The 23,980-nt window shown below is 39.4% G+C and overlaps 1 protein-coding gene across 2 annotated transcripts in view; it reads left to right on the forward strand.

The window, feature by feature from the left end:
* The window catches only part of ZNF704 (zinc finger protein 704), a 90,803-nt gene extending 67,394 nt beyond the window's left edge, over positions 1–23,409 (forward strand). For both annotated transcript variants that reach the window (XM_084201058.1, XM_084201059.1), the window contains exons 5-9: positions 2,996–3,096; positions 5,407–5,668; positions 9,536–9,640; positions 15,298–15,392; positions 17,002–23,409. In XM_084201058.1, the coding sequence (XP_084057184.1) occupies positions 2,996–3,096; positions 5,407–5,668; positions 9,536–9,640; positions 15,298–15,392; positions 17,002–17,113 (675 nt within the window). In that variant the 3' untranslated portion in view covers positions 17,114–23,409. The remainder of the gene's footprint in view (positions 1–2,995; positions 3,097–5,406; positions 5,669–9,535; positions 9,641–15,297; positions 15,393–17,001) is intronic.
* Positions 23,410–23,980: the final 571 nt, after the last annotated feature.

Below are 23,980 nucleotides of genomic sequence, written 5' to 3' on the forward strand. Positions count from 1 at the left end.
AGCCAAATTTATCCTTAGTTAGAGTGCAAAAGCAGGCTAAATAAAACATGACATTGAAAAAAGGTCCAAAACTAACCCCCAAAAAAGCACCGTTGCTAGCCAGCAAGCTTCTCTGGAAGAAAAAAACAAAGAGATGGCACTGGTCCAAGCTTCCTTCCCTCCCAACACAACAGGACAGATTTTATATAGCAAGATGTAAAAGGGCTTTTTGTAAGGAGAAAAAACAGAGAATTTATTCCCTTAGTGAATTTGTTTCTGGCTCAGTCTGAGACAGTTAATTGCTTCATCACCAGCAGGAAGAAGTTTTAATGATTCTTTAAACCTGTTCAGATTTATCCTCTTGCTCCAGAAGCTGCTTATTTGCTGACCCATGCAATTGTTCCCTTGTTCATGGGAAAGGGGTGAAAATATTTGTGTCTCTTGCTAAGAAGGAAAAAAGTATTTTGGAGGACAGCTTTGTTATAATAAATTAGAAATTGGAGCTGAGCATTGCACTAAGCAGAGAGACAGTTTGGGGGGGTGTGGGGCAGGAGGAGCAGGAGTGCAGAAGTGTCCTGGTTTGCCTTTTACTTCTCAGTTAACCGTCATCTTATTAGCACCACTCTTACTGCTCAGCTGTGATGAGACAGATGGGTTTGCATCTGCCATTTTTATTGTTTTCGGAGTTGCTTTCAAATATTTCTATTTATGTACCCACCACAGGTCTATTACACTGTCTGTTCTGGTTCACAAGGATTTGGCTTTGTATGGCGAATGTTCTATTTAGATAAACAGTAACATTCCATGCCAAACTTGGTTTTATAAATGAACTTGCTTTCCTGCATGTTTTTTTCTTTATTCTGGTTCCAGCATGGTACTTGATCTGAGTACAAGTTAGCACCTTTAGAAGCCAAAACAAAAGTGTTCAGGTTATTTCTTCTTCAGGGCTGCAAAAGTCAGAAGGAGTAAACCTGAAAATAGAGTGATTGGTAACCTTACTATTTGCTTTAAAGTTTCCTCTAAGGTAGTTATTCCTCACCAAACCATTTATGTTCCATTATTTTCTTAAATAAAACATTAAACCTGAATAGGTAATTTTTGGAAAGGAAATGGAAGAAATGTAAGCATATTTCTGCTGAGTGAGCTTTCACTTGATTATGTTAAAAGCGTGTGGGTTTTTGCAAACTCCTACCAGTGACAATAAATCCAAAAAACACAAATTTTACCATCATACTGGGGATGGATGTTAAACCATTCTGTGTTCATAAAGATGCGTATGGTGTTTATGATGTCATATTGGAATTCCTAGTTATAAACATGGCCTTCATCTTGTTGACATAGTTGGTGGTTGGCTGTGTGATTTTGAGCTGATAATAGTATTTAGTATTATATTATGGAAGTAAGAAAAGTATGATTCTGAATTGCTAGAAAAGTTATATTTAATTTGAGAAAAGAAAGAGTTCTCTCTCTGTTTAATTGATAGCTATATTATCAAATAAAAAATAGGCATTTTATGTGCAATTTATTCCAAACAGAAGTTTTTCATACAACCAGTATGATCAGGTACCTCAAATCTCAAAGCCCTAAGCATTCATACTTTAAAACAGGAGATATTAGACTGCAGGGAACTAAGAGAACATGCTACTACAATCAACTTGTATTTTAAAAAGATCTTCCACTGGGATTCTTTTTTAAGTTACATTCTGATCATCATCTCTCTAGCAAATGCTGAAACAATTTACTGGCATACAGTTCCAAAGGGTCCAAATTGAAGAAAGCATCAAGTCAGCTTTTGTTCAAGGCACAGTGAAATGTACTTAATCCTAAGGATGTGCTTGTTCCTACCCCTTTTTTAAAATTGAGTTTTATATGACTATATTAATTTAATCTTATATGTAGCAAATTATAGAATAATAATACAGTATTTTGATGCTCTTCCTCATGTTAATAATGTGTTCTGTAATAATAGAGAAAAATATTTTTAAGAATTACAAGCTATTTAGAATTCTTTTTTTATTTAAACTGTGCAAAATTAGTTTCATTTTGGGGTAAAATTGGCTTTTAAATATCTCCAGAGTTTGTAACATCTGTGTTGTTTTAAGACTGCTTTTCTCCCGAGTCTTCAAAATGTTGAAGATTGGCCTTGTAATAGCCTTGTTGGTTGTGCTCTAAATCAATGATAACTCAGTGGGGATCAGTGAAGTTAAGTAAAGAATATAAAAAGAATATTTAAATGAGATTATACCTCTATTTTTAAAATATTGAACAGAGACTGATAACTTCTCATTCTCTTGTCTGAGTAAGGTCCGCAGCAGCTTCTGAGTGAAACAAAAACAAGCTGTGCCAGCTCATGGCGAATATGGACATAACAGAAACTATGTTTTTCTGGCACAATATTTTTTTGTGCTGCAAATGTCATCATGAGCAGAAACATTCATAAGAGCTTGCTTTGGAAAGACCTTAATTTAAGAAAGTGCCTTGGATTAAGTAAGAAGTCCTCATCAGGGTTTTTTTGAAAGAAGTACAGGAAGTTTTTATATCATCTGCCTCCCTTAATGGAGGAACTGAAACTTAAAAATGGAAAAGTGCTGCCGATAAACAGAGAGAAGCAGAGTTTTGTCACAAGTTGCTTCTGCAGCTTTTCACTGGCTTCTCTTGAATTCAGTAGGGTGATATATTTGTCAAGAGACTATTAGATCATTATGAATTTGGAGGCAAAGGCTCTGAGTCTCCACAGTGTTCTGTAACTGTTTATCTGGTTTGGGTAGTTCAGGGTTTTTTCTACCTTCCCAGAATTACAGAGTCACAGAAATTCTCAGCCCTTAACCCAGCACTGCCAAGTCCAGCTCTAAACCATGTCCCCAGGCAGCACATCCACAAGTCCATTAAATGCCTCCAGGGTTGGTGACTCAGCCATTTCTCTGGGCAATGCTTGACAACTCTTTCAGGGAAGAAATTTTTCCTAATATCCCTACAACCTCCATACAACTAATGTTGCTTTACTCACAATTTTCAGAACTCCATGAAGGTGATGTTCAAATGCCTGTGGAAGAACTGTGGGAAGGTACTGAGCACAGCTGCAGGGATTCAGAAACACATACGGACCATTCACCTTGGGTAAGAGAGCAGTCTTTTTGGGTCTAAAGGATTTGGTATAGAACAGGAGCAATTGCCCTTGGCTGGAGACATGAACTGGATTGCCCTTGGCTTCTGTTGTCTCATATCCCTGTGCTTCTGAGGAAATTGCAGAATAGTGCATCAAGGTGAATGAGCACTTACTCCAACAGCGAGGCACGTTCTTTCCTGAAATTCTGTCAGCTTTGCTAGAAGGTCAAATAGAGCTTGAGGTTACACTGCACTTCCCTGTCAGCTGCACAGCTCAGAGCCATTACATCATATGTGCTGTCTGCACATCATGTCTGGGATGACACTCTGTGGTAGACAGGTTCAGGGTCTTGCATGAATACTTTTCAGTTTTGTTTCACATGAGGTCAGGTGCTTGTGCCAGTTCTGAGTTGAATTAATGCCAAAAAAATTATTAATGCCAAAAACCCCACCAAAACCACAAACCACATAAGAAACCTAAAATTAAAAGGAAACTGAGCTGCACGTTGTCATGGTTTAAAGTACCACAAAGCTGTTCACTCACCATCCCCTTCCTTCCCTAGAAGAATCAAAGGAATAAAGAGTAAATCTCATGGGTTGAGACAAGAATAGTTAATTGGCTTAAACAAAATAAAACATTGATGATAATAATAACAGTAATACTACTGACTGTAATACTTCTAAGGAAAGGGGAGAGAGAGCAACAAAATTGAAGAGAAATGAGTGATGCACATTACAGTTTCTCACCACTTGCTGACCAATGCCCAGCCTGTCCCCAAGTAGTGATCAGCACCTCCCAGCTAGCTCCCTCCAGTGTATTTACTGAACATGACATCCTATGGTATGGAATATCCCTTTGTCCTGGCTGTGTTTCCTCCCAGCCTCTGGTGTCCCAGGGGCAGAGCATGGGAAGCAGAAAAGTTCTTGATTTAGAGTAAGCCCTGCTCAGCATCAACTGAAACATCAGTGTGTTATCAACACTCTTCTCATCCTAAATGTGAAAAACATCTCTAGGTTAGCTACTTGGAAGAAAATTAACTCCAGGCCAGACAAAACCAGGAGACACATGTATGTTACTTGGACAAGAAGCAAAAGCAAATTGATCTTTTAGGAGGCAAGTTTGTTTCAGAGCTGTAGTTTGCAGCTGAACTCTCCTGTGTAATTCACTGAGTGATGTACCTGTCTCATTTATAATTACAGTTGGGACTCATGGTCTTCACCTGTTAGGTGAAAATACATCTCTGTTCTGTAGGTCTGTGTTACCCACAGCTTAAAAATTAAAGCCACCACAAGAAAGATCTGGAGCTCAGTATGGTCTTGAAGAGGTCAGCAATTACCATTGGGCTTAAGAGTAAGGCTGTGGGAAACAGAAATTCTCTCTCAAAATGCAGTTAGGAATGTTGATTTGTGCTTTACATTATGGGGACATCCTCTTTGTGGTGTGGTAGAGGCAGAAACAAACAGCAAAACCTTTCTGGAATTTTCTGGAAAGAGTAGTTTTGGTGAGTGACTGGCTGCATTCTGATGAATGGTACCTCTGGTGGAGCCTTTCAAACCTGCTGGGCATGTGTTCTCTCAGCGCCTTCTGGTTTGGACTTCAAGATAACGTGTAGTCTGCTGGGAGCTACTGCTTTGACTGGGTTGTTTCACTGTTATCACTTGTGCTCAAATGCACATCAGATGAAACTTTAGGGCAATTAAACCTCCTACATGCCCTCCTTCAATAAGTCTGCCTCTGGAGAGCAGGACCAGAAAGTCCTGGCCGTGGCAAGAAGCCCATATGAGTGCTTTCTCTGTGTCAGAGTGAGTTGCATGGTGAGACTGTTTTCTAGCAAATTCTTCTGTTATGTTACAGAAAGTTACAGTGAATGGCAGCTGTAAGTATATTTGGTATCATTAAGTAACTTCTGATAAGATTGCATATTGTTTGCTGTAACATGAGTGGAGTATATCTTTGCCTGTGTCTATTATCTTTGTTGTGACTTTTGAAGACAGAGTGCATTAAGATTCTTGTTAATTTTACAATAGTTACAGATGAGAAGCTGATACTTGATCTCAGGGAGTCAAACATCTGCTCCAAGGTGAAAGAATTGGTCAAGAATAACACAGAGAAGGGAAAAAAAGTAATTCCTACTTCTTTTCCCTAGATGATTTTCCTCTTCCCCTTACCTGCAGTCAGAATGCAGATAAAGTAGGAAGGCTTGAAACTGCAAATATTAATTTATTGACAATATTAATATATTCACTCATGCAACTAGAACTTAAAAAGTTGCCTCTGGGTTCTTATTTTCAATCAATTCTTACTTCTTTCTCTTGATACAGACGTGTAGGAGAGTCTGACTACAGTGATGGAGAGGAGGATTTTTACTATACAGAAATCAGGCTCAACACGGACTCAGTAGCTGATGGCTTAAGCAGTCTTTCCCCAGTGTCTCCATCTCTAGCATCTCCTCCTTCCTTTCCCACCCAAGACGCAATCCGTCCTGAAACTTCCTGTGCCAAATCCGAGACTAAAGTGATGACACCTCTGAGCCGCTCAGCTCCTACCAACCTCTACCTCGTACACACGGACCATGCTTACCAGGTAACCCCAGTGGTATGAGTTCCAGCGATTACACTAATGTCACTAATGTGTAAAGAAATGTCACATCACAGTGTCTGGGGTTTAATGGGCTGAAAGGTGTTCAGAGCAGTCAAAGGCATTTTTTAAATTGAAACTGAGATGTATTCTGAGCTCATTGTTTGTTTGTTTATGTGCCCACCACAGCTGGTGGATTTTGGGGTGCTGTTTATCCAGCCATACATAGGTGCATACTTCAGGTTGAGAGTTGATCTGTATATCCCACTACCTACATCAGTTCAATTTTCACTGACCATAAGTGAACCCTAGGTGATGTGCTCAGATGGGGTTTCCGGCATTGTAAAAATTCTGAATCCCTCCCAGAGTCTTCATTTCAGACTTGTTTTTATTGAATAAGTACAAGCTCTACCTGAAGTGTCAACAAGTGTAAGACTGATCTCAAGGATGCCAGGAACAATTCATTTCCTGTTTTTGTACTGTGTGAGATGTCAGTTTGCAGTTGTAAAGTAGAGCAGGAAGAATGAAAAAACAAATATGGTACCTTCCTATTTTTGGAGGTGATGCTTTTCAAATGGCAAAAACTGCTGTCCCAGAACATTCCAGCTAAGTTTTGACAGAGAGCATTAATTATAAAACTGCACTAAAACTTGACATGTTTTGGTCTGGATACCATAAGATTAAAGAAGAATAGAGGCTTTGAAGTAGTGTGGTCCATGACCTGTGTATGCACTGGAGAACTGAACTCTGTTAAATTTATCAGATTCAATAACTATCATATACAGCATTGTGCAGATAAAACTTTTGTGGTGTGTTTGGAGCACACCTACTAAGAGGTCAGAGGGAGCTATAGAGAATTCACAGGCTTGTTTTAGACTTCTGTGCTTGTTGAAAAGCACAGAAGCTTGGCATCTCAAGTGGAAGCTGCATCAGGTACATGCCAACCTGGGGACTGATTGAACCAGCTAGGAGAAAGATTTCTTCTCAGTATAGCTTAAGCCATGTCTTAGTGAGTGAGGCAGCAAGTCTAGGCTGATGACAAGTTTTGCTTCATTTGGGATTTGCAGTCATGACAGTCTGCCCTGCTGTTCGGAGACCCACTCAACCCTTTTTTACAAGCAGCCTCTGAGTAAAGCACTTGGCTAAGGAAATCCTAATTCAAGTGTTTAAAGTCCTTGAATTGGATTTGAATTGATGTATTCCATGACACAAGACTACAAGTGCCTCAGCCCCGTGGGCTTTTCAGGTTGCTCTGGTTTCAATGCTTAATTTTATCAGTGAGAAGTGACACAGTCCCCACTGTTCACAGCTTGCTAATTGGAAGCAGGAGGCAGGGTCCCTGCTCAAGCATTCAGACTGTCCTGGCAAAGGAAGCAGCTTCCATAGAGAAGGTCAGTGGCATCCTCTGCCAAGATCCCTTCTGCCCTGAAAGAAGGGCCAGGAGGCAGGGTGGAGATTCAGATCTCACCAGCCAGAGGAGGAAGTGGAGATTACTTCATTGGGAGCAGCTCAAGGAACTTGCATAAAGGAGGCTGAATATTGTTCAGAGGATTCCTGTTAGGAAAAAAGGGGGAAAAATACAAAACCCAAAGTTCAATCACAAGAATCCTAAAGAGATCTGTTAATTGCCTTTCCCTCTATGACTGGAAAACATCAAATAGACTACTTGTAGTGAGAAAGATATGAGGAAACTGAGGAAGGTCCTGATGCTCTTCCCTGACCCCATCCTATAGGTGAGAAATTATTTAGAAAAATAATTGAAGAAATTCTGGAAAGTACAGCACTTGAGGCAAACTGCACTGGGGGAGCCCCAGAGAAAGATGATGCTAGGAAGCAAAAGAAAAATCCCTCTGGATTCAAGGAGAGCATTTGATCTTCAAACACGTAGGCAGTATTTGTTAAGCAAGAGATTAAATTTAGTGTAGGAGAAGGAGCTGGAAAGTCACAGAGAACAGCAGTGAGTTATTGGCAATTAGATGGAGGTCTCTAAGCAAATAAAGTTGGGGTATAGAAATTCTTCTGTTGGTTGTAATGTTATAGTTGCTTACCTTATGGAAGAGATTGACTAAAATGTTAGCCTGAAAAAGTGGGCTGTGCTTGATGAGCAAAGTGAACAAGTTGATTGATATCTAAGTCTGATCATGTCTGAGGTAAATATTCAGGCACTGAGAAAAAGGAATTGAGCACTATGGTTGCTTAAAATACCATAGTGCTCAATTCCAATTATGTCAGTTTTAAACTTCATGTTTCTTTACAAAACTATTGCCTGTACCTGTTAAATTTAACTACAGAGAAGCTACAGACAGGCTCTTTCAGCCCCTAGGATTTCCCTTCCAGGTCTTACTCAAATAACCTGAGGAAGTTGCTGAGCTGACCCTGGGGCTGAGCTGCCATCCTTGTGGGATGCTGAGCAGAGGCAGCGCTGCCTCACTGCTCATCCAGCTCTCTCCAGTTCTTTCTGTCTGGAGCTCTGTGGTCATTTACTCCTTCGCATTTGAACAACCACTGGTACCATCTGAAGTTGCCAAATTGTTCTTGACACCTTTCAGAGAGGTTTTTATATTTTATGGAGTTCAGTGGATGTTTGCTCTGCATGTCTGCGTGGATTTTCCTGGAGCTGTCAGCTTGACAGCCCACAGAGCATCGCTGTCACACCCAGAAGCATCTGGTGGTCTCACCTTCCTTTTCCTGAAAAGGCTGTAGGGGATTGCTTCAGCCCTTGTTCACTTGTAAGATTATCTTTAATGGGGGCTATCATGTTGTAGTTTGTCATCACTCCTCTCTGCCTGGTGGCTCAAAGAAGCACTCTCTTCCTGAACCAGTGAGACAATTTCAGCAGCCCCAAACACAAACACTGCTTAAATTAGTGTATTGTGTTATTGTCACGTACCGTCAACTGAAAGGCAGAAGTGAAAACTCATTTTAGCAAATTCTTTGTAAGTTTAAACCAAGGAGGGTTCTTTTTTGTGGTGACAGCTTGAAATTCAAGGGTCAAAGTGAGCCTTTGTTCATGCTGGCTGCTCACGCTCCTGCTAGGCAGGGTAGCTACACAACTATGAATTTCATGATTCTGAAAATTAAATAGAATTAAAAAAGAGGCAGGGAAGAATTCATGGAAATTCATAACCCAGTGAGAAAACCAAAGGAAAGGCACAAGATGAAAAATGCTCAACAGTCTAAGCTCGGGTTTTTGCCCTTGTGCCCCAGGGCAGGACTGGGTATTACAGCCTGGATGGGAAGAACACAGGAGTTCAATGAGCCCAAATACTTGCTTCAATTTAGTATTTGAAGAGCCGTTTTTTGAATCTAAAGGATGATTTACAGCTCCTTACAGTTATTAATAGGAAAAACTGTTTTAATTGAGATGACTCTAAACATTTTTCTGATAAATGAGAAATGGCCAACACTTACTGTTAATCGCTTTCCATCCGAGAAGCCTTGCTGTCCGCACTAAAATTGTGTAAAACACCTGCCATGACTTTAAGTATGGCCTTGTTTGTCACTGTGGAACAGGTGGTCATCTGTGAAGTAGTTTTTGCTTCTTGCTGGCATTATTTTAAAAGTTACTTCTATGTGACATTTGATTTTGTTTTGTTTTTTTAACAGATCTAGCTCTTAAAAGTTTTCTATGGATTCTTTTGAGAGGAATCATCTTTCTCTAAACAAGGTTCAGGAACACTGGTATATATATAGCTCTGTCCCTTCCTTACTAGCTTATCCATGATTATCCCTCTCACAAGGGTAAAATGCTTGTCACCATGGAGTTTTTTATGCCTTGGAAAATCTCTCACATATTTACCATTTCAAGGAATGAATGATCCTTTGGAAGAGGAATGGTTCTTCTTGCTGGAATAATACTTTCTTTTCACACAGGCCACTCCTCCGGTGAACATTCCAGGGTCAGCAAAATTCACTCCCAATGGCAGTAGCTTTAGCATCTCTTGGCAGTCGCCTCCAGTTACCTTCACCGGCATTCCAGTAAGTGCACATCAAAAAAGGAAAGAAGGGGAGAAAAAAGGTTTTTTAGATCTTTTTGCTTTGTTTCACAGTATGCAATTATGGAATTAAATGTGACACCACAGATACCTAAAGGAAACAAATGAAACATGTGCCCGAATTTGCCAGCATGGCTGTTTTTAACACCTTTGTAACTCTCTTTATCAGTGCAGTTAGGTTATTTTTGCATCAGTATCTATTAGCAGACAATTTAATCTATAGTATCTATAGTATGTATATTTTTTTAAACTATATGCTTACAAAAGAACATTCTGGTAGGTGCAGAGCTTGGCACTATGTGCTTCATTTCTGTGCCACTAAGACATTTCTTAAAAAACTAGATGGAAAATCAGCCTGGTGATGGTTGTGCTAACAGGCCAGGTGGATTCAGGCAGTGGGGCTGTTACCTAAATGAACTCTGAAGGTGAAGAATTTTTGAAAGGCAGCTGAAAGAAACAATAAAATGAAATGCAGAGTCCCATTTTAGGAGGCTTTGCAGTGTGTAGCCCCTACTAATAGCAGGAAAATGTTGTTTTATACAGAAAACATGTTCAGTATATATTGCATTTTGTTATTAATACATATTGCAATTTGATAGCGTTTTAATGAGAATGTATTAGATGGAAATTCAACACTGACCCTTTCTTCAAAAAAGCTGGCATACAAGGACTAATTCTGTGAACAGTGATGCTAAAATCCTAAGGCATCAACAGGACTGCAGAAATGTGATATTTGCTTAAACCCAGAATTGCAGTGATTCTATATATGTAGTACACCACAGTGTAGGTGCGGTACTGGGGGGGGAGTGAAAAACCTTCATGAAGAGTTGCAAGGGATTCAGCTTGTAGTGTCTGGTGTGGGGACTGCTGAAAGTAAATGCAAATCCCTGTTTATGAGTAATGGGAAATCTTCCCTGTGATTAATATAAATAAATATTAATGTAAAGTATCTTCATTTATTGGAAGGCACTGTTTTTGTGATAAATTTATATTCTCTAATCATAAACCTTTTTGATATCATAACATCTCATTTAATATTACACTTTATGAATTTATGAATCTTTAAAGTATGTTATATAAGGCACATTGCTCATCCAAAGAACCATATAGCTTTCTTTCTCCTGACAGTGAATATTAGACAAGGCGATAAGAGATACTATTTCCCTCCCTTCTCTTCACCAAGTGAATCTCCAAAGCTTCTTACTGTCAACCTTTGGCAAATCTTGGAGATTTTCTGCAGAAGCTGTGGCATCCTGCAGAGCTGATAAAAATGAAAGTGACTGAATCAATTACACTGCACTCTGCCAATGAATATTTATTAAATTCCATCAAGGAACAACTAACAGTGAAAGACATCATGCTGGCAGCAATTTCAACAAGAGTGCCTTGACAGAGTGTGCTATCCGCAGAGTTTCCTGAGAATTTGATTTCCCAACAATGGGGTTGATACGGAGTAATTATGAAACTGGCTCCTTTTGTGAAGTAGCAGAAACTGGTGCCAGGAGTGTTGGGAATCTAAAAATGCAATTAGTCACATTGTAAATCAGACACTTAAGAGGACAGGATTAGACACGTATGCGTCAAGTTTACTTGTTCAGGCAACAATGCTGATCTGTGGCTGTAGAGTGGAGAGTTCTCAATAGAATTTAAGAAATGCTAAATCACTTTCTGAGAATTCGATGGAGATGGCAATGATTTAAGTACAATTTGAAAGTAATCCCAATACAAAAACCTGGGGAAGCAGTGATGCAGAATTATAAACTGCTCAGGGAACCATTTGAACTGCCATTATAGCTCTAACAACACTTAAAAGGCTGTTTAACAAAGAAAAAATAATAATAAGAAAAAATCTTCCAGGTTTGCACACATTTGACTACTTTGTCATCAGTGTGATCATTTACAAATTACAAAGGCTTGCTTGCAGTGAGAAATTATGAGCAGTAAGTGAGGGTGCAAATGCAAATTTATGTTAAATACCTGTATATTAAATTAAAGTTTTATTTCTGTTTCAAAGTAAATTAGATATTGCTTTACAAAATCAGGGATCTGCCAATTACACCCTTACACTGAGTGTAGGTACTTCACCTACATCCAGACTTTCTCCTTTTCTAATGGGGTTTATTTAAGGCCGGACTATGTGACAGAGCCAGCATAACAAATTCAGACAATTGTGACATACACGTCCCTGAGATGAGACACAAGTCTGTAGCACCTGAGAGAACCTCAGAGAGTAAGTCCAAACCATTACTTTTTGCCTGACCCTTAATTTTTAAGCAAGCAGTTTTCTAAAATGGCTTTGGAATACTTCTCTGGCCTGGACAGAGACACTGAACAGGAAAAGATTAGGTACAGATTTGAAGAAGTGCATAGGTTTACATATTTTCAACATAGTCTCCTTTCACATTTATTTTTTGACACATACTGTTTCCCCCTTTCATTCCTGTGGACGCTGAATTTCCATGATATTGAGCACTTCCTGCTTTCTGTCCTGGGAACTGGGGTGTTCAAACACCCTGAGATGCATTAAGTCCTTATTTTCAGAAAGTCTGTAAAGAGCAGCACTGAAAGGCCTTTGTGAATATGGATGTACTTATCAGCAAGTAACTGAGCACTTCAAAGCAACCCGTACATGCTGCTGGATCAGTTGGGCTCAGCATGTGGCTGCTCTAGGCTCAGGAGTGTTCACAACATCTAAACACAGGCATTTATTTAGACAACTTGTAGTCATGAGGGAGGAGAAGTGTCCAAGGTCACTTGGTCTGTTCATCCTGGAGAAGAGGAGACTAAGGGGAGAGTCATTGCCATCTATAACTTCCTTGTGAGGAGAAGAGGAGGGGCAAGTCCTGATTTCTGCTCTGTGGTGACCAGGGGCAGCACCCGAGGGAATGGCCTGAGGTTGTGTCAGGGGAGGTTTAGGTCGGATGTTAAAAAAAGATGCTTCCCCCAGAGGGTGTTTGGGCACCTAAACAGGCTCCCCAGGGAAGTGTTCACAGCAGCAGCTGGCAGAGTTCAAGAAGTGTTTGGACAGTGCTGACAGGTACTGGTCATGGTGTCATGGTGTGACTCTTGGAGATGTTCTGTGCAGGGCCAGGAGTTGGACTCGATGATCCTTGTGGGTCCCTTCCAACTCAGATTATTCTGTGGTTCTGTAATAAGGGGAACTTCCAAAGCCCCAAAGTTCTGACTCATGCACAGGTTAGATTCCAAGGCAGATGGGAAATACACTTTTTCATAACATTTTTCTAAGATAACTTTGCAGGTGAAAGGTTGAATGTTGGAACAGTTATGAGCCACTGTAAGGTGTTGTTCTTTGCATGAAACAGAAAGGACAGACTGATTGTTCTACCAACGGAGGCTGAATTAGGAGACTAAATTAGCCACACCCTAGGGATGTGTGAGGAGAGTTAATTAAATGATGCAAATGCGATGAGCCATGGTGAAGTCCATATGTCTTGGTACTGGAGGACTTCCATAATGACCATGCACTTCCTACTTCTACATAATGTATGGTAAAAGTCTTCCTGAATGTCAGTATGATCTCCACCATCTGATACTTACTTACATCTGCCTGCTGTAAGACCCAAAAAGGTTGAACAGGCAAGATCTTTGATAATCTGATGTTTACAGATCACAAATTTTCTCTGTAACCACAGAGTTCCCCCCAGGAGTTATAACTGGAAACTCCAGGTCCTTGCTTCAAACAAACAGCATTATTTCACTCTGTATTAGACAGCACTTCAGACATGAAAAGCCTCCAAGGGCAAGGATCGCCTTCTCCGGGCTTGCTCTTAATCTGCTCTTAGTGTTCCCTATAAAGAGCAGCTGACTGGTATTGTTTAGACCTGCTGCAAAGCCTATCAAAATACACTACAGCTCAGCTTCAGCGCTGTGTAGCTGCCTTGGTGTGCCAGTCTGTGGATCCATCGTGCAGAGACCCTCTCAGGAGAATGCAAGGGAGGAGTCTGTAATTACTGCTCCAGCCTGATCTCTGTTTGGAAGTAAGCAAGATAATTGCTTATAACATAGGAGGCCATCCAAGTAGTCTCCTGTTCAACAACAAGCAGCAAGTATATTGAGTGTCAGTTACTAGTGGTAGACATAGAATAATTTCTGGTTTTTAAAATGTTTCTGAACCCTGGCACAATGACTGGAGATATCTGGTTACTAGTAATGACTGGAAGACTGTACAGTGTCTGGTGAATGCCTTTTCAAATACTACAAAAGTGTTATTGCTTTGCATTTTATCTTCAGTGTTTCAATCATTCTAAAGTAAAACAAGGAAAGTGGTTGATAAAAATTTGGAAAAAAGTAGCGGAGAACAAGCTGCCCTTAGTATTCTGGAGAGATAGAACAAAAGGAGCTAATGTGGTCTTTAGATGTACAAAACATGGTAAGCTGGCAGAGAGAGAAGACATTTCTTCCAAGTTTTGCAGGTATATTTTGTATATCAGTAATGGTCTAAATTGGTTCAGAGAGCCACAAATGCAATTATCAAATCAAAAATTTCTCCTGCGACTAGCCAAGAGTAAAAGTTGAAAGTGTGTCTGCACTCAATTACAAGCATTAGTTTTCTGCTACTATGGAGTAGCTTTAAAATAGACTTTGTATCAAAAATCAAAGCACATGCAGTAATTCTCTTCAAGTGAGGCCAATCAGTTCCCTGTCCTCCAGATATTGTAAAGCTTGAAAAGGGCAGGAGGGGAAAGTCATAGCAGTGCAGAGAACTTCGACACATCTGCAGTTCCTGGCAGCAGGAGGCTGACTGTGCACTGGATGCTGCATTCAATATACAACAAAAAAAAGAGTGTTCAGCATTTTTTTCTGGTATTTTAGATGTAACAGGGTTGTGGCCTTTACACAGGAGCAAAATAAGACCATAGTAAAATAATTTAGGTATTATTTAAGGCCAAGCTTTATTCCATGTGATCACTTGAATGATGTTGCCAAGCCCCATGCTCATGTAGGAGACTTCTTTGGAAAGTCTCAGAAGGCCAAACTACACCCTTCCCTTGGAAACATTCACAAAGAGGACACCTGCTGAGAGGGTTTACTGTGTGGGGTAAGGAGATGTATCTTGTTAGCAACTTTGATGAGAAGGGCTGCATTGTGCTTCCTGCCTGTTAAACCTCGAGGGGCCCCACTGGAAGTGCTCTTCAACAAAACCCTCTTCTCCAAGGGTGTCTCTCCACAAAGAGTGCCAAGTGACAGACAGGAGCAGCAAGTGAAATCCCTTTATTTCATCAGAGATTATTGGTATCGATCTCAGTACAGGACAGAGTTAATTTTTCCAGTTATTTTCTTTGCTTAAATTGGAAAAGGTTTTCATGAGAGCTATTCAGAGTTTTTAAATAAGAATGAATGTGTTTCTTGTCTTTTTCAAAACCTTCAGTGATGCTGATCTGTATTTTGGATTGCTCTAGGAGGATGACTGGAAATACAGGGAAACAAAGAGAAGCTAATGTAATGTACCTAATGCTAAATAAAATTTTCACTTAATTCTCTTTGTATGTTTTATATAGTCACCTTTCCTGGGTATCCCTGCCACCATGCAGCATAATTTGCATTTTCTTGGAAAAAGTATTTATACTGCATTCATATGTATATGTTCTTTGTAAGCAGCTTTTTTGTCTGTATTGACAGGTCTCACCAACCCATAATCGTGCTGCGGGGAGTGGAGAGCAGAAACAGTCCCACACAGTTCTTTCATCACCGCCTAGAGTAGCATTTGGCTTGAGGTATGGGACCATTAGCTCCTGCTGGCACTACAGCCTCACAACCTGGAGGGTATTCAGTAAATAAGTTGTCAGTGGCCAGAGGATCAGAAAAAGCCCACCACCAACCCTCATTGCACTTGTCAGGCAGGTTCTTGCTAGAGCTCTTCAAAGTAAGCATTCAGAACCTATTTTTCTTTTCACTACTATCAAAGGTAAAGTTCAGCTGCACTGTCTGGTTTTGCACTTTTCTCTAAAAGGCTGGACTGTCTTATGTGTTTATCACCATTCAGTCAGAATGGCATTTGGCTTCAATTGAGCTATAAGAAGCCCTGTCTTACAGTAAATTAGATTAAGGCAAAGCTTTTTATGCCTTGTCTTCCTAGACGTAAGCTGCATTCATTACCACTAAATTTAACTGATATTTGACCAGAATCTACTTTTAAAGTCTTCAAAAAGTTAGGTTAAAAAATCAGACTGTAATGCTAAATTTCTTGCAGTAAAGAAACTCTTATTTCTCATAGTCCTAAAGGTTACTGTACCCTAAAATGAGGCAAAAAGAAGATTTCATGCTTTTCGTTTTCTTCATGACTCTCACATCATTTCAAATGCTACAAACCCAACTTGGGATCTTCCCAATTCATGGATTGTGCCCATTAATTAATGTTCAGTAATCAGAAAATATGTGGGTATGCAAGAAAGGAATCCCATGTGTGCCATACAACATGTAAAACAGGTATTAAACAGTTCTGTTGGTTACTTTATGTAAAGATTCTGGGGCAGGTGGCATTGCAGTAGTGAACATTGGATTGCTTGGTGAAGCATTGCTCCTCAGGTTCGCTGTCTTGCTGTGTGTTGAATTAAAAAATCCATTTTAACAGTTACTTGGATCATTTTCTAAACTTGTGGTCTTTCAAGTGTGGTTGTAAGATGGAAAACGGGACAATTGTTACAGCTTTAAAAGCAGGTGCTGCCCACCTTGCTGGCTTTGGGCACCACAGAGAAGCTGCACACAAGAATGTGCTGCAAGTGAGAGCAGGGTTAAAACTTCCCACTCACTTTGTTGTTTTTCAGTCAATGAGCTCAGAGCAAACTGCAGGAAGGACCAGCAAAGTTAGGAGCTGGTAGCTTTTCTCTGCTTTGGCATAGCTGATACCTGTTGATGGTCAAAGTCTGCTGCTCTGAGCTATTCCAATATGTTACCACAGCTCTGCAGCACTTTAGCCTGACATGGCCTAGCCTGTATTGTGGAACAGCTATGGCTGCCCATTACAGCTTGGCACTTCATGTGGCTAAAGTATAATTCACTAAGTCCAGGTTTAGTTGCTGGTTAAAGTCAGGGCAGTGTGTTCCTGGGATCATCCCAGGAGCAGAGGAGCAGGCTCAGCAGCTGCTGCAGAAGCTGTGAAAGCCAGGCAGGGAGCAGGCCTGGTCCCTGAGAGTGATGGAGTCACAGCCATACATGTGTCTGTCACTTCATCAGCTCCCAGCTGGAATGAAACTAGCCCAAATCCCATGAAAAACCACGGGTTCTCTGCCTCCTGAACTCCACTGAGTTTGTTGTCCTGGTCTTAGGGTGAAAAACAAAACTACTAAAGTATCTCATTAACAAGGTTCCCTTTCTCTCTGACAGGAAGCCTAGAGGGGAGGGGAAGAAGTGTCGGAAGGTCTATGGGATGGAGAACAGAGATATGTGGTGCACTGCCTGCCGATGGAAGAAGGCCTGCCAAAGGTTCATCGACTAACCATTGAAATTATGCAGAGGATTTGGGGAGGGGGAGGACAACAGCAGAAGCAGATTGCTGCAGCTGCGCTGTATCACTTCCCATTTTCCCCTCCAGTGATGTGGTGTTGGGGGTTTTGGTTTTTTGGGGTGTTTTTTTTTGTTTGTTTGTTTGTTTGTTTTGGTTTGGGTTTGTTTTTTTTTTTAAAGCTTTGTATTTCAAAATGAAGCACTTGTAGCCAAGGAGAAGCACTAATTAAAACCTGTGTGGAGCAATAGAGAAAAAAAAAAAAAAAAAAAGCAAAACCAAGACCACACAACAAAATCTGTCTCAGTAAGTGTGGAAACCAGAGCAGCTATTAGTGTTCTTCTGTAAAAGAAAGGAAAATGTTAATTATTTTGCTAACTCTGTGAGCTGCTTGCTCCCTAGGATCATTTTTAACCATTTCAGTCTTTCTGCTGTGAACGTCTGTATTTGCTAAACTGAACAATTTTTCTTTTCCTGAAACGAAGATCTCTTTTTGAAAGCTTTCTAATAAACACTTCAGAGTCATATAAGCTACAGTTTTCTCAACAAAAGCTGTACTAAGACTGGAGACTGCTAAATAATTCTCCTGATACAAATGATCGCGATTATATTTTTGAAAAGGGCATGTGGGGAAGAGTTGGGATTTTCATTTGATTGTTTGTAGGAGAAAAGCAAAGCTGATTTTGCAAGAAGGACAAGCAGCACTCCTGGAAGTTTTTTAAAAGAGGCACAGACCAGTGGAGTGGAACAAAGTAATTTAAGTACCAAATTGGATTTTGATCCTCTAGAGGAAGAAAAGCAGCAATGGCAAGTCACCAGCAGATACTGTCACGAGAAGTCTGAGGGGAAGAAATATGGTGATGCTTGATTGAAACCCACAAGGATATAAGGGGGCTCCAGTAGCTTTTCTTATTACTCTCTCCTTACTGAGGAGGGATGAACAGTTGGACCAGCACAGCTGTTGCTGCTGGAGGCCTGTGAAGAACTGGTAAATGCAGCCACTAGGATTATATGTAATACCTAATTCAGGGAAACGATCCAGCCCAGCAGTTCTGCTTTTGCTTCCTTTTCTCTTATTTCAGAGAGATTGTTGTTAAGATAATGGTTCGCTCAGCTTTTTCTTTTAAAGTTACTAAGATTTATTTGATGCAAAAAATTGGTAGAGAAAAGAAAATACCTTCTTTCCTCAACATCATCTCAGAAAAAGAAGTACAACAGCAAAGGAGCAACATATTTGTGGTAAAAGGCCATTTCTTAACTCATTTTGATAGATGAATTAATGAGTTTCTCTATTTGCAGTACTTGGATTCATTTGGGTATTTCAGTTTCTCTGTCCATTAGGAAGTATACACTGGAGTGTGGCAACCTGGTGTTCTGTGTCCACTTGTATCAAATTACTGTTAATTAATGATTATTTCAATGCAAAAATAAAGGAAGGATTTACTAGGAAGTGAATGTATATGGTGAAATAATACTTATACACTTTAAAAAAATCAAAGAAATAGAAGCAAAATTTTGCCTATTAATAGAGGCTGAAGGGCCACAAATGCCTGGATTTTTTTTTTTTCATAACATTTGAAACAATTGAAATTAGACCAAATATTTTTCTATTTTTTTTTATTGTCTAAGCTGGCTCATTCTCAGAAGAGGAGTTTTTAGTATCTAAACAACTTTCTAAAATCTGGTCCAAAGTTCACTTGATAGCTTTATTAAGTGTGCAGCGCTGCTTGTGTCTGTGTAAAAGCACAAAATAACAATGCAGTTGTTTGGAATATACACTGTGGATTCCATAGGGTAGCAGGGAAAAGAAGAATCTGTAGTAGGAGCTACTAAAGGTTATCATCTGATTTTCTGTGAACAAGTTAATTGGCCAACCAGTTGCCTAATTTGAGCATGCTATTTCTGCAGTTATTTACAAATTGTGTAATTTACATGCACAAGTGGCAAGATACGCTTGTATGCATGCAATTACTTGATTTTTTTGCCCAGTTGTGTTCTCTAAGTCACAAAAAAAAAAGAAAAACAGACTCTGAAATCCAGTAAGACCCTGAGATATATACACATGAGTGTGTATGAGTATTTTTGTATGTGTGTGTGTATATGCATGTAAAACTATGTATATTATGTAGTTTTATATGTGTATATAAAATCTGAAATTAACAGGGAAGAGAAAGATTGTTTTCTTTACAAATAGAAAAAAAAGACACTAAGGGTCAGTGGATATCCATAGACACTGTAATATCTTCTTTCCTCTTAGGAAAACATGGATTTTCTTTACATGTTGTATTTTTTCAATTTCCACGGTTAAATACCTCATAGCAATTCATAGACATTTCATCTTCAAACACTGGGTTTGCTGATGGTGTACTTACTTGGATAAAACTTTAAAAATTTGTGATTTTCCCAAGATATTCCTGCCAATTTGTTCCCTGCCTCCTATTTTAAACGCACTCCAAGACTATAAAGCATTCCATAATTCAGCTGTTGTTGGACTAACAGTATTTGCCTATATATTTGTTGTTCACCTCCTTTTTGCTTTGTAGGATTTTTTTGAAAATAATGTATCAGATTGTATGTTGTTTCTATAATGTCATGGCATTGTGAGCAACTTTCCTGAGGGCACTTTAGGAATTATTGTAATAAGATTATTCTTTATAAATTTCTGCAGAGAAGAATGGTTTTGTTGCCAGACCAGATTGCCCTCTAGTACAAATTGAATGTGGATTACATAAAGGAGTAAAGCCACAAACCATCAAAATTGGAGAGAAAGTTGGTGTTAACAAGTCAGAAGGTATTGATAAATCCTGCAGGACAAAGCTAAATTACCAGTATTTTTACTCAACCTTTAATCAGTGGTTTATATTAAATCAGTTTTGGATCTTCTGGCTGTGGCATTTTGATTCATAAGTAGGCACCTGGCGAGGTACGGTATCTGAGGCAAGGCCGGCGCTGCACAGAGCGTTCTGCAGTCACTTTGTGCTGTGAGCTGTTAACTCGTGTGGCGCGAGCAGCCCAGCGCCTGCCGAGACCCCCTCTGTGATCCTCACACAGCCAGCAAGAACAGAAATGTCAGCTAAGCCTTCCTTCTGCTGGCAGTACTGAGCATCATCTGGAGTAATCGCTTCCATTTTTCAGTCTCTTGCTTCTGTGTTGCTCTGGGCTGTGTCGCTGTCCTCCTGACACCTGATTTATCTCACACTTCTGCGCTGACCAGTCCAAAACAGTCAGATTTCTTTGTTCTCCTGAGGAGGAGCTAGCCTGAGTGGTCATTTATTGTCATCACTGCATGTGATGACAGTTCCAGTTTTTGGTTTCTCTGTGGGAGGTAGGTCATTGTCTCTGACCCCCCAGAGAAGTAAGAAGGAATGTCTTGAACGCATCATGCAGTGTCTATGTGCTACAGGGAATTGGATGGGGGTTCATCTATATCAAATTTGATATAAAAATTTAAGGATCTGTTTTATTGTTAATATTATTGACATTGGTAACAGAAATTGCCAGCATCAGTATCAGAGTGAAGATCAACCATATTCATCCCAAATATTTTTCTTTAGAAGAAAAATATTTTGTTGTTAAAACAAAGCTATTTCCCAATTCCCCATTCACCCCATTCCCCAAAAGATCTGGAAAACAAGATCATTTTAGAAGTGGGAAATTTTAATGGCAATTTTTAATATTGACTGTGCTCCAGCTGCTCCTCTGTGAAACTATTGAGCATTAAAACTCAGATCATCTTAGTCGTAAAAGGGTTTCCACACAAAACAATGTGCCTGATTCTCTAGTGCCTTGCACAAAAACAACAGGATATACAAGATGCAAAGTGAGTAAAACTTCTGTTCCAATTTGCAAGTTTACACTTTTAACCAATACCAATCATCACCTAGCGCATACCTGTTGGCAGGTCAGCCCTGCTTGTGTGAGTAAGCTGAGCAGAATGCCTGTCTGTCAAATTACTTTTCCCAAATCCTTAGCCTGATATGAATGTTAGCTGTCTAATTATCTACAAGTTCCTTGCAGTCATTGGCTATCTTTATTCCTTGTCCCTTTTTTTTTTTCACAATAATGACTAGATAGACAGCACAACAGGAGGTAAAGCTTTACCCAAAAGCTCTTGTAGAACCTGCATGATAGATTCCAGCACCATGCAGTGTCCCAGATGTTCTTGGCACTAATTTCATTTTGTCATTCATTCTGATCCAGTACATTGGGGTGGTTCTCTATTGCTTGCTGTGGCCTGGGACCAGCTAAAATGGCCCTGTTGAGAATCCAGGACAATCGCCATAAGTGTCGCACTGCAAAGTGATTTCTTTCTTCTGCTGCCTGTAAATGTGTTGGAACATGATTTTGGAAGCAGGACATGGAATTAGAGGATTGCTAGCCATTTGCAGAGATGTTGGAGGTTGCCAGTGAGTCTTCCTTCTATTGGTTCAAAGTTAGAGGCATCTGCTGGAGAAAGTTGTGCTGCGCCTTCTCTTAGAAATATTTTGATACGGAAACATTTGTAAAGCCTCATCTTGATCTTATATTTATATTTTATTCAATCTCCCTGTGAGGTGGTAGCACTGAGAGCAGTATGGAGTTTGAGCTTTAATCTGTATTTGTCCGCTTTTTCTAGTAAATAACCAGGCAGGTATAAGGTATCATTGTGTAGATTTTATTCTAATACAAGTTCAGCAGAGTTTTATGGCACCTTTGGAAAATACCTAGAAGGAAGTCATGGACAGAAACCAAGCTGAGCATTTAAATACACTCTCTGTCTGCTAGATGGGAACAGCCTTTCTTTGCATCCATATGGAGCTGGCAAATCTAAGCAGCCAATGTACACCTACACTTGAGAGTGCCCACTTGAACTGCCCTTTCCATCTTGGACTACAGTGCTTTCACACTGACCGTGCTCTCAGTTCTATCCAAGTGTGGGGTTTAAGGAGGTGTGCGTCTCCACTTGCAACTTTTTGAGCTTATTCCTCAATTCAGAAAGCACTCATCATGTTCTTTGTGCTTCACACAGACCATTTGTAACAGCAATTCAGGAGGACTCTGGGAACAGGGAAATCAGCCTATTTCTAATGGCAGCAGCCAGAAGAAAGTACAGGTTGCTCTGGTGTTTCATCACATTCACAGCAAGAATTTTTTCAGCTGATGAAACAGAAGAGAATAGATAAATTTAGTAACAAGCTGGTGTTCTGCTAGTTTTTGACACATCTTGACACCTAGAATTTTCTCGTTATATCTGAATGTGAGATCTCATATACCCTTGAGGGAAATAAATTTAGCAATATAAATGCTTTTTCAGCATTAAATCTGAATTCTTCATGTAATTAAAACTAAAGATGGGCTTGAACATTCAAAAATGTTTGTCTTGGTATTTACTGCATGCCAATCCTCTTAAAGATTCAGGTTTGATTCTAGAGTCCTTAACATAGTATGTGATACCCAGCATCAATTAATATATGATGTTTAATGGTAATGGCCAGATTAAGAAAAGTTACTAAAATGTTTATAAAAAGCTGTCTCTGGAAGACAGGAAAAAAGAGAACAGTTGAAACAGATTTCCTCAGGGAACATGAGCGGGCTGTAAAGGCAGGATGCAAGTTTGTTTGAATGGAAGATATCTAAGAGAATGATTTTTTTTTTCTATTTTAGGCAAAATAGAAAAAGCAATATGTCACTACTTGAATTACTAAAATTAGAATGAAGCACTAATTGATGAACATGATCTTAATGCTGTAGCTTAAGAAGTTCCAAATACAAAAAAAAAAAAAATTACATAAAAATACAGAAAATTAGCTTAAAGCATAGCCTAATTTTAATGTACATCTATACATTTGTGTAAATCTTATCAGGATCTAGTGTAAATATAAGGGCTTCTTGTCTACAAAGTTGCTTGGTCAAAACATACTTTGTCTGTAATTATTTCTTACCAAATGACTTCAGCAAGCAAAAAAGCAGTATGTCAGCATGATATCCTAGAGAGTTGTGTACTGCACTTTGCAAAGGGCTAGTTCTACATGAAATTAAAATGTGTCATCACATATTTTTTTGTCATATCTGCAAAGGTATCAGCTTCAGTAAACCCAAGGTTTTGAATTGGGCTATCTAGGATTTTGAAATTCCCTAAGTTTTGCAAATTCTCAATTTTGCTTTATTTTTACACAGAAAAATCCTGTTTGATCTGTAATAATCTATTTCTGTCAATTCTTTTTCCTGTGTCCAGGCACTCTGTTTTACAACTGCCCAAATGTGTAAAATGAAGTGAATAAAAATCAGCATCCTCAGTATTAGGAACTACAAATGTAAATAGCAGTTACATGGTATCAGAATTTTCAGTATCAGTGTTTAACTGTAGTAATTAATTCTTAAAGTGATGCCAACAAATCTTTCAGGGAAGGGGAGCACATAGTCTGTGAATTACAAAGTACAACTGCACAGACATAGAACTGCTGGTATTACAAGAATAAAATGTTGGCTCAGGTTCATCAGAGCACTCGAGTATGTGTTTACCTCCACCTGTGGAGTTTGTTGATGAGACTCCTCGTGCTCCTAAATTTTGGCACACATTTTTGAGCTCTTCTGAAATCAGGCCTTGGCAAGAGCAGATAAACCAATAGCTTTGTCTGAAATATGCACTTTGTGGGACAATCTACCTTTCCCTGGATTTATGCAATTTTTCTTGTGTTTAGAAGACCAGACAAATTTACAGAATTTTTTTATTGGGGTTTTTTTGCATTGCAGAAGGGAAGGTGAGAAAGAGACAAGTTCAGCTGTACATTTCACCATGTGAAATCATTGGTTAAGTTTGTAAAAGGTGTGTATTTGACATCAAGCTCAAAGAAATCTACTTGAGCTCACTGAAAAAAAATA

This window comes from Fringilla coelebs, assembly GCF_963513975.1.
Source record: "Fringilla coelebs genome assembly, chromosome: 1".
Lineage (NCBI taxonomy): Eukaryota > Metazoa > Chordata > Aves > Passeriformes > Fringillidae > Fringilla > Fringilla coelebs.